Source organism: Schistocerca nitens, chromosome 2, assembly GCF_023898315.1.
Source record: "Schistocerca nitens isolate TAMUIC-IGC-003100 chromosome 2, iqSchNite1.1, whole genome shotgun sequence".
Lineage (NCBI taxonomy): Eukaryota > Metazoa > Arthropoda > Insecta > Orthoptera > Acrididae > Schistocerca > Schistocerca nitens.
In genome coordinates this window covers 611,772,360-611,788,089 of record NC_064615.1, presented here as the reverse complement: position 1 = coordinate 611,788,089, position 15,730 = coordinate 611,772,360, and the positions used below count along the sequence as shown (strand labels likewise).

At 40.6% G+C, this 15,730-nt stretch overlaps 1 protein-coding gene across 1 annotated transcript in view; it reads right to left on the bottom strand.

Annotated features, from left to right (window-relative positions):
• Positions 1-1,383: 1,383 nt before the first annotated feature.
• LOC126236695 (graves disease carrier protein-like) overlaps positions 1,384-15,730 on the bottom strand; it is a 179,255-nt gene continuing 164,908 nt past the window's right edge. Inside the window, exons 7-8 of the mRNA XM_049946198.1 lie at positions 14,277-14,455; positions 1,384-2,509 (exon numbers count right to left, since the gene is read on the bottom strand). Coding sequence (XP_049802155.1) covers positions 14,281-14,455 — 175 coding nt within the window. The 3' untranslated portion in view covers positions 1,384-2,509; positions 14,277-14,280. The remainder of the gene's footprint in view (positions 2,510-14,276; positions 14,456-15,730) is intronic.

Below are 15,730 nucleotides of genomic sequence, written 5' to 3'. Positions count from 1 at the left end.
ATTGTCCAGGATCAGTTATATTTTGTCATTACACGTCTTCTGAGCAGGACATGCCATCACAATTTTTAAAACCATTGACATTATTGGTCTCCTGTGCCAGAATGACTGGGAAAATTCATTGTAATTGATTTCATGTGATGGATAGAGTGGGGACCAGCAGATTTGCATTTCTTGCAAGTTTGCCTTCAGTATATCAATATTTTATGTTCCCGAGGACTCCTTCAGTGACATGGAGGTTTCCTACACCAGCAAAACTTATTATGCACCAACACTGACTCACTCACATGTTTTTCCGTTGGAGTTACCATACATTTTTGGTCTACAGTTCTGTATTCTTTTCACACCAGACGACGCCTCCCAGCAGGTATAAGGATGTTAAACCAGTTTCATCATTAAAAACAACTCTTTTTTTTCTGGACGTCTTACAGCATGATTTCGACTATCATCACTAACACATTCTTTTGTGGTGAAGGTTTGTGAGCTGACTGTGGCGAAAAATATTTATTTGCTCAGTGTTCCCTCTCCTGCTGCAGGAGAGATCCTCAAAGCCTGTGGGGATAACTGGTAAATGCTACAATGTTACATGCTTTAAAGTTGCAGAAATAATCCACAATCTACACGCTCAGCTAACCTGCAGTGATTTTGAAAACACATCAACTACTGTGACTGACCTATACATAGAGCAAATATGTTTGACACCCTATCAGCTGTGCTTCGTTGATACAAGGTTTGATACTTGCTAAGGAGTAGTTCATGCACTAACAGTAGGATGATTTGCCTTGTCTGTCAAGATTGGGCAGTATAGTTCAACACTTTGAAATTCTTTAGAAGATTCTCAACAATTTGGCTATCTCTCTGAAGACAATTTCCCATACAACTAGGAAAATACCATTACTACCAGAAGAATTACAGTTTTTAGTAAAATCATAATTTCTGTATCATCTTTAGCAGTATTTTTTGCAAAATTGGTGTCTGGTGATGAAGTATGCGAACTACCATACTTCATATAGTTTAATTTCTCTCACTGTGTTTCAGTTACTGTTGGGAGGTATTTATTGAATTTAGTGGTCAGTTACTTTAATGTTCACGACAGACTGAACAGTGTTTGATTTTCTAAATGTTTTTGTGAAGGATTTTGCAGTACTGTTTGTGGCGCATTTTTGCTGTGATTTGAGCTGCTGGTAGTGCTTTGTGTTAATTAAAGCTCTCTTCTCCTGGCACATGAAACGTCAATTTCAGATGGTTACCTACTCTTCATCTGGGTTTATACTGTAGTTACCCTTGGCACATTGTAAAATAAAACTAGATCATAGTGGTTTAATAAAATTTATAGGAAACCACTGAATATTACATCTAATGTATGTCCTTTATATACATCTTTCTATTGCTCATCATGTAAATTGATTGTGAATTTGTGACTAAGTAAGCTTTTATGATTCTGTGAAATCTTATTGTTCCCTTCTTAGCTAACCTTACTGACGAGGAAGATCTACTGGTGTAAATGGAAAAATAAATTTAAGAATCATTTAATAAAAAGCAAATAAACATCAATATCTTCATACATAAAATATTATTCTTTCACCTTCTGAAAATAGATGTCACATACTCTAGTGTACAAAGGAAAAGTAACACATTTTACTTAATATCCTTTGTAAAAATAAACATTTCAAAAATACATGACATTAAAATATAATTAAGTAATGGCCTTACATACATGGGAAAGAAATAATTTTCTGTAGCCTCCCATCCTTTCCCTTCACAAACAATCTTTGGTATACAAGTCATACAATTCACAGTACCATTTAAAACGAAGAACTATAACAGGAATAATACTGACATGATGAGTAGAGTGACAAGGATTTCTGTAAATAGCTTGTTCTACTCCAATCATAAAACAAAAATTACAGTGTATGTCATGTCATTCATGGAGGCACTGCATTATTGTAAGTTGGAGAAAATCTACTTTTTCTTTATCTCATGTACAGAACTGTACTGAAACAAGAAAGTATAAAAAACTAATTATTCTATATTCAACTGAAGCTGCATTATCCCATCACACTTAATAAAAGACATATTGCCTTTTTGTTCCAACCTTAAAAGTGTTAGCACAAAATGTAGCTCCCTGGGAGTAAATTACGTAATTGTCATGATTAAAGGTAACTATGTAAATGTGAAATCTATTACATCTTGACAGTAAAAAACTAATTCATTGTCATAAGGAATTAATGAATAGTACTGTCTTTAATTTCTAATGAGAAATTCTGGAAACTTGCAGAAAATACTGCAATCAAAGCATTTTTTTACCCCTTCTTTGCAGTCAAGTGTTGTTCCCAAGAATTTACTACTATGCTCTCGCAACTATTTCAGATTTAAAGAATAAATAAGGAAACTGCTTGGACACTAAAATAATTGTAATAAATAATTATAGATTTGTATGGCATTAACCTCTGTTAACTATCAAACAATATTTATGGAATGGACAACGTTCCCCACATCATTTTGAAAAAATCTGAAAAATAAAAGAATGTGTCAAATCAGAATCTAGTGTCAGTACATAATAAATTAGTGTGATGCTTGATTAAATTATATTAAGTATACATATTGAGAGTCATATGACCAAATGAAATACAGAGAAATTAAAATGATGATTCAGTTATTTTTTAAATTTTTTTAATTTTAATTTGTGCATACTGTAAGAGGGAAATAAGAAATATGATTGTCCTCTCATTTAGCTCTCAGACCAGTTATTTGGAAGACAACATGAAATAGACACTAACATCTGCAGAGTTTCCCATAACTGGAAAACTACCATACTCAGTATTTTAGTGTGAGGAACAATAAGCACTGACTACAATTTAACACCTAAGAATGTGCATTCCCAAAAGTGACAGTACTGAGATAAATAGTTGGAGAGTATTTCATTTCTAACCAAATGAAATTAATGAGTGTCAGCTGTGCTTGTGTAAATGTGTGTGTACTTCAAAAGAAGGTCTTTTGGGCAAAAGCTAAAATGTATAGCCATCTTTTTTGTTGTGCCTGTTTGCAACTCAACAACTCCTCTATATAACACTCTATCCTTTTCCTAATCCATCCTGGGCTTTTCATTGATGACTATTAACACAATACATTTTAAAAGTGTGTTGTTATTTAATCAGTGCTTCACAGTTTAACTGTTAGGTAGTTATCATAAATCTAACACAAGCTCAACATTGGGAAACCAGACGCTACCTGTCACAAGCTAGGATGAAGGGTGAGTGATACAGGTGTAACACCTCTTAAAGAAAAACCTTGGTCCACTGGGCAGTACCTTGTAATGGTCATCTGTTAGGGTTACAGTTGAAGATAGTCACTGTTTTTCAGGTTGTAAGAGGACCATTCATTCAATTGTTGACAAAGCAGAAGAATTTTCTCAAAGCCACCAGACAACATCTGTTTCCCATGTTAAAGCGAGCTACCAACAGTGTCAGCTCCCTACGCTAAGGACTGCTAAAATAACCTCCAAAGCTGGTCCAGAAGCTACAAGGTGGCAGCCCCCCTCAGCCAGCAACCCTCTGGAAGAACATCACCTCATGCTTTCAAGTCTTGACTGGGAAATAAATGGAGTGATATTGATGACTCAGCTATGGCAAAATATAATGCATAGAAAATGGAGAATATTGTAAATACTGTATCATCATGCGAAACATACTAGACGTAGCCCATGAAGAATACCAGCTAGATAACATTGGCGAGAAATGGAATTTCAGTACCAGCAATTTTAGAAACAAAAAGAATGCAAGAGGCTCAAATGAGACATAGAATTACTTACAGTTCAAGGGTGGAGTTGATCTCAGAAAACGAGCAAAAACTGGTGCTGTGATGATAGTATGGAAATGCTTCAGGTCAGCAGTCCATAGATACATTGGCTGAAGCAAAAGGATCATTCAGTTCAACTAAAATTATCATGAGGCTACACCACAGTGAATGAGGCCTATTCTCATGCTGAATGGGAAAAATTACAAGTTATATTGTGAGTTACAGAAGATCAGCACAGTAATGCAGGCCCTCTTGGGGAAGAGACACGCAATAATAATTAATAGTTACAGTGTAATTGATTTCACTCTATCTAATCAACTCAGAATTATGAACACAATGTTCAAAAATGAAGTGAGCCACAAATATTCTGTGTAATAACAAAGTGGCTGATATGGTATTGGCTGCCAGGGTGTTTCACGGTCCTGAAATTAAATCCAATCACTGACAAAGCCCCATACAAATAAGACTAAGATGATAGAAAAATAAAACAAGAAACTGCCAATGAACGAAGAACTGTCTTCTCCATAAGGCTTTTCAAACGCCCCAATATAGTTTGGTTATACCAAAAAAGTCTTGATGATCTCCTGAAAAATCACCTATAAAATGGAGCTCAAAGGAAGAATGCGAGGCCCTCCAATACATTCTAAGAGAAGCTGTCACTCAGCTCCTTGGCAGAAAAGCAAAATGGCACAGGAAGAAAGGACTGAGAAAATGGGATAATGGTGCTCAAAAGGCTATAAAGGACAGATGAGAACCATATGTGAAATACCAGACAGCAGGGGAGGAAGAATATATAACAAAATGTCATAGGAAAAGAGCAATTGCTGGAAAAAAAAAGCGTGGAAAGAACAGAGTTCTGAAGAATTTGTGGCCCCTTTTGAACATGATATTTACATCTCCAAACCACACACAATTAAAATTATTAAGGCTGGAAAGGTGAGATAAAACAGAATGTGAGAGTGAACCCTGTCCCTTTATCTAAATGGTTACAATACTTTCAGAATCTATGGCCACAAACATCAGTTTTCTCATGGTCCAACTCTCAGGGAAATAATCAAGAGAAACCATCTCTAAATATGTACCTAAAAAAGTATTAAACAAAATAAAAAAGGCCCCAGGAGAAGATTCAGTCAGTCTAAAGCTGTTTAAATATGCAAGCAAGACATTTATAGGTAGACTGCTAAACTTCTTAAATACGATGTGGTCAGGAGATGATGTAAGTGAGAGCTGTACTATGTCAGTTGCCATCCTCGGGGGAGGAAGCAAAAAAACAACTACCAAGAAATAAGCCTACTGAGCTCACCATATAAAAATTTTGAAATTTTGCTAACACTGAAAATAAATTGTACAGACACTATAAACTCATCATAAGTGCATAAGTGAGCACCAAAATGGCTTTTGAAAAGAAACTTTATGCTGTGATGGCTACGTTCCTTTCAAACTGCTAATTGAAAAATATAGATACTTTAACCTAGAAACACACATCACCTTCATAAACTTAAAAAACTTTCAATAAAGTCAACAGAAACAAATTATTACATACTCTGGCAGATGATCGTGTTCCCTGGCAGGTTCTGGGGAACATGTACAAAATTTACACAACAGATCGATGAAACTAATAAATTCTAACAACAGTTTGGATGACTGACTGATCTGGCCTTGTAACATCAAACATAATGGCCTTGCTGTGCTGGTACTGCAGATGGCTGAAAGTAAAAGGAAACTGCAGCTGCAATTTTTTCCGAGGGCATGCAGCTCTACTGTATTGTTAAATGATGGCATCCTCTTGGGTAAAATATTGTGGAGGTAAAATAATCCCCCATTCAGATCTCCAGATGGGGACTACTCAGGAGGATGTTGCCATCAGGAGAAACTAAACTGGTGTTCTACAGATTGGAGCATGGAATGTTAGATCCCTTAATTGGGCAGATAGTTTAGAAAATTTAAAAAAGAAAATGGATTGTTTGAAGTTAGATACAGTGGGTAATAGTGACATTCAGTGGCAGGAGGAACAGGACCTCTGGCCAGGTGGATACAGAGTTATATACACAAACTGAAACAGGAAAAATGCAGGAGTAGGTTTAATAATGAATACGAAAATAGGATATGAACAGCATAGTGGATGCATATCATACCCTATACAGACAAGCCCACATCTACCAACAGAAGTACAGTTTATAAAGCAACTAGCTCTACAGGTGATGAAGAGATTGAAGAAATGTATGATAAGATAAAAGGAATTATTCAAACAGTTGACAGAGATGAAAATTTAATTGTGGTGCCAGACTGGAATGAAACTGTGGGAAAATGAACAGAAGTAAAAAATAGTAAGTGAATATGGAACAGAGGAAAGGAATGAAAGAGGAAGCTACATGGTAGAACTTTGCGCAGAGCATAATTTAATCGTTGGTAACACTCGGTTGAATTGGTTTAAGAATCATGAAAGGAGGTTGTATACATGCAAGAGTCCTGGAGACACTGGAAGGTTTCAGATTGAGTATATAATGATAACAGAGATTTCAGAACCAGATTTTAAACTGTAAGACATTTCCAGCAGCAAATGTAGATTCAGATCACAATTTATTGGTTATGAACTGTAGATTAAAACTGTATGATTGCAAAAAGGTTGGAAATTAAGGAGACAGAACCTGGATAAATTGAAAGAATGAGAGGTTGTCAAGATTTTCAGAGGGGGCATTAGGCAACAACTGGCTACAACAAGGGAAAATAATACAGTAGAAGACAAATAGGTAACTTTGAGAGATGAAATAATGAAGGCAGCAGAGAATCAAAAAGGTAAAAGACAAGGCCTAGTAGAAATACTTGAGTGTTACAGGACATTTTGAATTCAACTGGTGAAGGGAGAAAAAATAAAGATGCAGCAAATGAAGCAGGCAAAAAGAAATACAAAGGTCTAAAAATTAAGATGGATATGAAGTGCAAAATGGCTAAGCAGGAATGGTTACAGGACAAATATGAGGAGTTAGAAGACCATTTTGCTAGGGGAAAGATTGATACCACCAACAGGAAAATTAAAGAGGCATTTGGAGAAAAGGGAAGTAACTGCATGAATATAAAGAGCTCAGAAGGAAAGCCAGTACTAAGCAAACAAGGGAAAACTGAAAGGTGGAAGGAGTCTACAGACAGCGTGTATAAGGAAGATGAATTTGAAGGCAATGTTACTGAAAGGGAAGAGGAATTAGATTAAGATGAGATGGGAGATATGATACTGCAAGAAGAATTTGATAGAGCACTGAAACACCTATGTCAAAATAAGGCCCATTGGATGGACATTCTCTCAGAACTACTCCGCAAGACAATCTTCACAGAAGTATTCCATCTGGTGTGAAAGATGTATGAGACAGGCAAAATACCCTCAGATTTCAACAATAACATAATAATTCCAATTCCAAGGAAAGCAGGTGCTGACAGGTGTGAATATTGCTGAACTATCAATCTAATAAGTCATAGCTGCAAAATACTAAAATGAATTCTTTGCAGAAGAGTGGAAAAATTAGTAGAATCTGACCTCAGGGAAGGTCAGTTTGGATTCTGAGGAAATGTAGAAATACAAGAGGCAATACTGACCCTACATATCCTCTTAGAAGATAGGTTAAGGAAAGGCAAACCTACAATTATAGCATTTGTAGACTTAGATAATACTTTGAAATCCTGAAGGTAGCAGGGGTAAAATACAGGAAGCAAAAGGCTTGGTTGGTTCGTTTAAAGAGGGGGGAAGGGACCAAACTCCTGGGTCATCTGTCTCTTGTTCTGATTAAAATAATTCCACAAGGGTGGGAGTAAAACAAATGAGACATACAACACAATACTGGAAGAAAGGAAAAACCACAAGAATGTCAGAAAGGCAACAAACACTAAAATGGACAAAATTGGACAAGAAAACCACATATAGATGCAAGAGACAGATAGAAGAAAGTAAAACAAGAGAGCAGGTGACCATGGCTGGCTAATCACAAGAATAAAAAGGATAAGCCAGTCACTCTGCGACACATTAAAACCTCCAGCCTGAAAACACTAAGGTGGGGAACACAGAAGGAAAAAGGACGTGTTAAAACATATCAAACAATAAAACCGACACTCATGTATAAAATGTATAACTAAAATAGCCGATGAGGTGTTGTCAGCTAAAATTAATGGTAACAAGTCCGGTAACTGAACATTCCGTCACATGGCAGCCAAAGAATGATAGCTCAAAAATGTATGGGCCACTGTCAACCGGGCACTGCACTGACACAGGTGGGTCTTCACGGCACAGGAGATAGCCATGGGTCACCTGAGCATGGCCAACACAGAGCCGACAGAGAACCACAGAGTCCCTGCAAGAGGCCCGCAGGAAGGACTTACACGCATTCATAGTCTCCTTAATGGCAAGCAGTTTCTTCTGTGTACTGAGATTATGCCATTCCATCTCCCAAAGCTGAAAACCCTTGTGGTGTAATAACGAATGCAGGTCAGTTATGGCGATGCCGATCTCCAGAAGCAGTTTCAGTGTACCCTGTTTGGCCAGCCTGTCAGCAAGTTCATTGCCTGGGATGCCAACATGTCCTGGCATCCAGACAAACACCACTGAATGACTCAACCACTCCAGGGCATAGATGGACTCCTGGATGGTCACTACCAAAGGATGGCAAGGGTAGAAGACCACTCAAGGAGTCAGGACAGAGAAGAGAAGAGTCACCAGGACATGAGCGGATGTGTTCAAGAGCACAAGATATGGCCACCAACTCTGCAGTGAAAACACTGCAGCCATCTGGCAGAGTGCTGTTCAACATGTCCTCTGTGAAGACAGGTGATGCCAACATGACCATCAGCCATTGAGCCCCCAGTGTAAACCACTTCAGAGCCCTGGGACGTGGCAAGACTCAAAAGGAGTGACAGCGGAGAGACGCATGGTTAATTGAGTCCTTAGAGCCATGCAAAAGGTCCAGGCCGCTAGCCTAGGTTTACACCATGGAGGGGTATGTGAATGGAGCTCGAGTAGAGGTGGTAAGGGGAAGGACTCGAGTTCCAATAGGAGGGGTCTTACACGAACTGCAGTTGTAAGCCCTGACCTGGGCTTCCGATGCGGGAGATGATCCGCCGTGGGTGGGAAAGGGAGATGGTAATACGGATGCTCAGGAGAGCTACAAACATGTGCAACGTAACTGGCCAGCAGTTGTGCACGCCTAACCTGCAATGGAGGAACTCTGGCCTCCACAAGCATGCTGGTCACTGGACTTGTCCTAAAAGCTCCTGTCGCTAGGCGAACGCCAGAGTGGTGCACTGGGTTGACTAAATGCAACACTGAGGGTGCCGTCTAACCATAAACCACACTCCCATAGTTAAGGCAGGATTGAACAAGGGTGCTGTAGATCTGCAGCAGCGTAGAGTGATCTGCACCCCAGCTGGTGTTGCTCAGGCAGCGGAGGACATAATGGTGCCGCTAGCACTTCCACTTAAGCTGACGATGGTGAGTAAGCCAAGTCAATCTGACATCAAAAACCAGTCCTAAGAATCGATATGTCTCCACTACCATGAGTGGATGATACGTCTCCACTACCGTGAGTGGATCGTCATTAAGGTAACATTCTGGTCCCAGATGAATGGTACGATGCCGACAGTAATGTGTCACACACAACTTCGCGGCTGAAAACTGGAAACTGTGAGCAAGAGCCCATAACTTTGCCTTGCGGATGGCTCCCTGTAGGTGCCGCTCAGCAACACCAGTACTGGAGCAGCAATATGAAATCCAGAAGTCGTCTGCACACACAGAAGGTGAGACTGACAGCCCCACAGCTGCTACTAGACCATTAATGGCCACTAAAAATAGAGACACGCTCAATACAGAGCCCTGTGGGACTCCATTCTCCTGGATATGTGGGGTGGGGGGGGAGGGGGTGGGAGGCACCCATTTGCATATGAAAAGTATGAAGCGACAGGAAGTTTTGGATAAAAATCGGGAGTGGGCCCCGGTTACCCTACTAATATAAAGTGACTAGGATATGATGTCGCCAGGTTGTGTCATACGCTTTCTGTAAATAAAAAAATTGGCAACCAGTAGTTGGTGCCTGGAAAGTGCTGCTCAGATGGCAGACTCAAGGGATACAAGATTATCAGTGGTAGAGCAACCGTGGCGAAAACTGCCTAGGAACGGAGCCAGTAGGTCCTGTGACTCCAGGAGCCAACACAACCGCCAACTTACCATATGTTATAACAGCTTACAAAGAATGTTGGTGAGGCTGATGGGCCGATAGCTATCTACATCAAGCAGGTTTTTACCGAGTTTGAGCACTGGAATGATGATGCTCTCCTGCGATGGAAAGGTGCCGTCACCTCATTTCCGGTTGAAGATGACGAGGAGATGTTGCTTGTAGTTGAATGAGAGATGTTTAATCATCTGACTGTCGATCTGACTGGGCTCAGGTGTTGTGTTGGGCAATGTTCAAGGGCATTGAGGAGCTCCCACTCCATAAATGGGGTGTTACAGGGTTCACTGTGGCATGTAGTGAACGAGAGGACTTTCTCCTCCATCCGCTGTTTGAGGGTGTGAAAGGCTGGGGAGTAATTCTCTGATGCAGAGGCTTGAGCATAGTGCTGAGCAAAGTGCTCGGCAATCCCGTTTGCTTCGGTAGATAACACGCCGACGATGTTAATGCCAGGGACACCTGTTGGGGTTTGGTACCCAAAAACAAGTCTGATCTCCATCCAGACTTGGGAAGGTGATGCATGGTACCCAATGGTCAAAACATACCTCTCTCAACACTCCTGTTTCTGTCTTTTTACAAGCTGGCGAATGTGGGCATGGAGCCGTTTAAAAGCTATTAGGTGCTCTAGGGAAGGGTGTTGCTTATGTTGCTGTGGAGCCCACCTATGCTCTTTAATAGCCTCAGCGATTTCTGGAGCCCATCAAGGTACTTTCTTTCACCAGGGGCACCCTAGGGAACAAGGGATCATGTTTTCTGCCACAGAAACAATTGTTCTAGTGGCCCACTCAACTACCACATTGATGGTACCATCTGGGAGAGATTCAACAGTGACAGCAGAGGTGAAAGCTTCCCAGTCTGCCTTTTTTTAAAGCCCATCTTGATAGGCATCCATTAGCATGATGCAGGGGGAGTGACAGCTAGGTGGTGGAAAAAACCACCACAATTCCACTGGAGGATGATGTTATCGTGAGGCTGGGAAGATATAAAATGCTCAAGGAGTCAGTTTACACCTCTGGGTCACCTCCTGCCACCGACTGAGTACCCGTTCAATCACTATCCATTGTGTCTGAGGGTCCAGTGAGATCTAGGTCCTCAGGGGGTGCCAGAATCTCCACCTCATCCACAGACACAAAGCTTGTAGGTAGCAGTGGTGTGGGTGCCAGCATGATGTCTGGGCTCTTGGGGGTCTTCTTCTTTTTGGGTTTCTCTCACTGCTCCTTAGGTTTTTTCTGGCTGGGAGGGCTTGACTGAGGAGGACCATGAAGCCCTACATCCAGTTACCTGTGGGTTCTTCAGCCACTGGCGGGTGTCTGCTTTGGCACCGTTAAGAGCGTGGGAAGGGAGGGAACTAAGGGACCCCTTCCTAGCAAGAGAAGTCGAAGAAGAATGATGCTTTTCCAGCTGAGAAGTGGGGACTGATGTCCCCGATGGTTGTGGGGGCATTGCTCCCAAGTTAGGTGGTGCGGGAGCAACAAGGAGAGAAGTCCCCCCACCATCAAGGGGCAGGTGTAGTCTTACATCTCTGAGAGCCAACTGGAATTGGCAGAATGGATGGGGCTGGAACAGTAGTTATATCAGCAGCATAAGTTGATGTCATGCACATGGGATGGAGTGTTTCATATTTCCTATTAGCCTCAGAGTAGGTCAGTCAGTCCAGGATCTTGTATTCCATGATTTTCTGTTCTTTTTGGAGAATCCTGCAGTCCAGTGAGCAAGGGGAATGTTGCTTGCCGCAGTTGATACAAGATGGGAGGCAGGGCACATGGAGTATTGGGATGGGATGGACATCCACAATCTCGACAGGTGATGCTGGAAGTACAGTGGGAAGTCATATGCCCGAACTTCCAGCACTTAAAGCATTGCATCGGGGCAGGGATATGTGGCTTGACATCACAGCAGTACACCGTCATCTTGACCTTCTTGGGTAATGTGTCACACTCGAAGGCCAAGATGAAGGCACTGGTGGCAACCTGATTATCCCTCAGACTCCGATGGACATGCCGGATGAAATGAACACCTCGTCACTCTAAATCAGCGTGCAGCTCATCATCAGACTGCAAAAGAAGGTCCCTGTGGAATATAATACCCTGGACCACATTTAAGCTCTTAGGGGGTGAGATGGAAACAGAAACATCCCCCAGCTTGTCAAGGGTGAGTAATGCCCATGATCGGGCAGAGGATGCTGTTTTTGACAAGACTGACCCAGATCACATTTTGGACAATCCCTCCACCTCTCCAAACTTGTCCTCTAAATGCTCCACAAAAGCTGAGGATTCATTGACATGAAGGATTCCCCATCCTCTCTCATACATACTACATACCGGGGTGAATAAGATCTGCTGCAATACTTAGCCTGGTGTTCCTCCCACAGTGTGGGCCAGGGAGGGGAATGTTTAGGGGTTATACTTTTGTGCATTAAATTAAGCTGTTGAACGCTTAAGAGGCTGCTGGTGTTTGACCACCTCATGGCGTGTCATCTGCCCAGATGCCACCCATTCCGACCAGGGGCCCTCCCCATGCGCACTACCCTGGCGCAGCAAAGGCCTCCTGGCAGGATGGCCATTGCCAGGGGTCCTGATGCCCCAGGGTGACGGGCCTCTACTCCTTGGCATTCGTGTGGAGTGAATGGCACAGGCATCGGCAGAGTGATACCTGTGTAGTCAGGGGACTACAATCAACAGGGTACAAGGTGGCCCCGCCACAACAGATATGAGGTGCAGAGAAGTCCATTGTCATCATCGGTGCACAAAATGACACTGCATAGGGGATGTCCACCCAGGATGGTGTCCTCGCCCAAGAGATGGAGAATGAGGGGAACTGCAAAGCCATGATGATAAAGGATGCTGAATGTCTCAATGCATGATGGACACAATGCACCATGTAAGGTGCCCTTCCCCAATTGACTTGCTCCTCAGGAAAATTTGGAAAAATGGAGGTCAAACCCTACAGGGAACCATTACATAAAGGCCAAAACGTACATCTCTTACAAAACAGGCAGGAATACCTTGGGCCTATTCTAACCCCAGGACCTGCAGGGGGCACGCAAAAAGCTCTTTACAACTTGTACAGAAATCAGATGCCAATTATAAGAGTCAAGAGTGAAAGGGAAACAGCGATTGAGAAAGGAGTGAGACAGGGTTGTAGTCTATCACTGATGTTATTCAATCTGTACAGTGAGCAAGCTTTAAAGGGAACCCAAAAACATTTGGAGCAGGAATTACAGTTCAGGGAAAAGAAGTAAAAATTGCCATAGGTTTGCCGATGACTTTGTAATTCTGTCAGAGGCGGCAAAGGAGTGGAAGAGCAGTTGAATGGAATAGACAGCACCTTGAAAGGCAGATTTAAAATGAACATTAACAAAAGCATAACAGGTATAATGGAATGTAATCAAATTAAAGCAGGTGATGCTGAGGAAATTAGATTAGGAATTGATACACTGGAAGTTGTGATAGTTTTGTTATCTGGGCAGCAAAATAACTGATGATGATTTAAGTAGAGTGGATATAAAATGTAGACTGGTGAGGGCAAAAAAAACATTCTGAAGAAGAGAAATTTGGTTAACATCAAATATAGATTTAAGTGTTTGGAAGTACTTTCTGAAGGCATTTGTGTGGAGTGTATCCATGTATGGAAGTGAAACCTGGACAATAAATAGTTTAGACAAGTAAAGAATGGAGCCTTTTGAAATGTGGTGCTCCATAAAAATGCTTAAGATTAGACTGTGTAATTAATGAGGAGGTACTGAAGAGAAGTGGAGAGACAATAAATTTGTGTCACAACTCGACTAAATGAAGGAATCAATTGAGAGAACATGTTCTGATACATCAAGGGGTCACAAATTTAGTACTGGAGGGAAGTGTGCAGGTTAAAAATCATAGAGGGAGATTGAGAGACGCATACAGTAAACAGATTCAGGAGGATGTAAGTTTCAGTAGTTATCCAGAGATGAAGAGGCTTTCACAGGATAGAAGAATACCATGGAGAGCTGCATATAACCCACCTTTGAACTGAAGACCACAACAACAAAAAATAGTGTCTAACAACACAAAAAACTGTGTGAATTGTCATAAGATTGACTGCTTATTCTTCTTCTCCCTAAATGTCCACGTAATAAAGTGTATCGGTATTAACATAAATTGTGATGGTCATTTTAAAACAGCTGGAAATGAAGTAAGACTTGTGCCCCTCACTCACAAATAATATCAGTGTGTGTGTGTGTGTGTGTGTGTGTGTGTGTGTGTGTGTGTGTGTGTGTGTGTGTTACACTTTACTCACCAGTTTACAATTTCAATCCAGTATCAAGCCCAAGTGTCTGTTTCATGAGCTCATATGTTGCGAACGATACAGCAACCATAGGTATGGCTCGCATATAGTTAATGCTCATGCCACGGTATAGGCCACGGAGTATACCGTTTTCTCGATATATAAGCAAAAGTGTCTTGCTCATGCCCATCCTGCAAAATAATTACTTAGCATTAAAGCATGCTTGAGTTTTTGAGACACACAGTGATTAAAAGTAAAAAAATGACATTAATATTAATCCTCTGTGTTACTTGCTCTCACCACCCCCACTGCCACTTCTATTTTTTCCTCAGTTTTGATACACCCAAAAATTTTACTGCCCATTCATTTAAACTAGTTCTAGTCTGATGGACAGAAACCACCAATAAGTCTGCAGTGCAATGTAACTACATCTATTCCTGTCAGTTTTACTGAGGACACAGACAAAGTTTTAGGCCTTCATGCTGTAGGGCAAGAGCAATACCTTCTCAATGTCATACTGCCCATGTTGTCTGTGTTCTCTCACCCACTGACTCTCTCTTGTTCCCAAGTGTTTCTATCCATATAATTATATATAGCTTCAATATCTAACTAATGTTTCACAAATACAATTTTTTCTGTAATTAACCTTGAGATATTGAACATGTTAACACTAAGTAATCACAAATTGGATATCTAATGAATTAATACCAACATTATGTTCTTAAATTATTAACTTCAATGCCAATGCTGAAAGGCCTGGCCTAGTCTCACAAATCATAAAAGTGGCACTTTGAGCTTTCAGAGCATCCAGTTTAGGAAAACATTTTTGTTTTATCAAGACATTTTCTACATTAGCTGTAGCTTACAAGACTGTCAATACCCATTATTATTGAAACCATCTTATGGTGTACTACAAAAACTGCAAAAAGAAACAAGTCTGTTTACACAGATAAGAAATGACAACAGCTGTCATGTATTCATTTGTCATTTACTTCATTATTTTCCCATAGCCCTGATTTCACTGGCAGCAGACTGATGAAATAAACATAAAGGAGCTAGTTGCTTACATTGGTGTGGGGCAAAAATCCTTTTACAGCTATTCTGAAAGTACAAAAATTTCTTTAAACACAGAGTAATTATATTATATGCTCTGGACCACTTGTTATATTTTCATTCTACTATTTCCAATGATATTCTTACATATAGTAGTATATAGTTCTCATCATAAATGAAAACTTTTTTTTTTTTTTTTTTTTGCAACTATTGTTCATCTACCTAAGTTAATAATATAGGTCCTTATGATGATATATCTCAATTAGCAGAAAAAGCAACTACATTTCTAGCTATGTTTTACAGTTGCTGTTAGTGTGTAAATATATCCTTGACTACTTCAAATTTGAATATTTCAACATTAACTGATGTAAAACTTCCCATTTGTCGCAAAAATGACAGCGTATTTTAATATT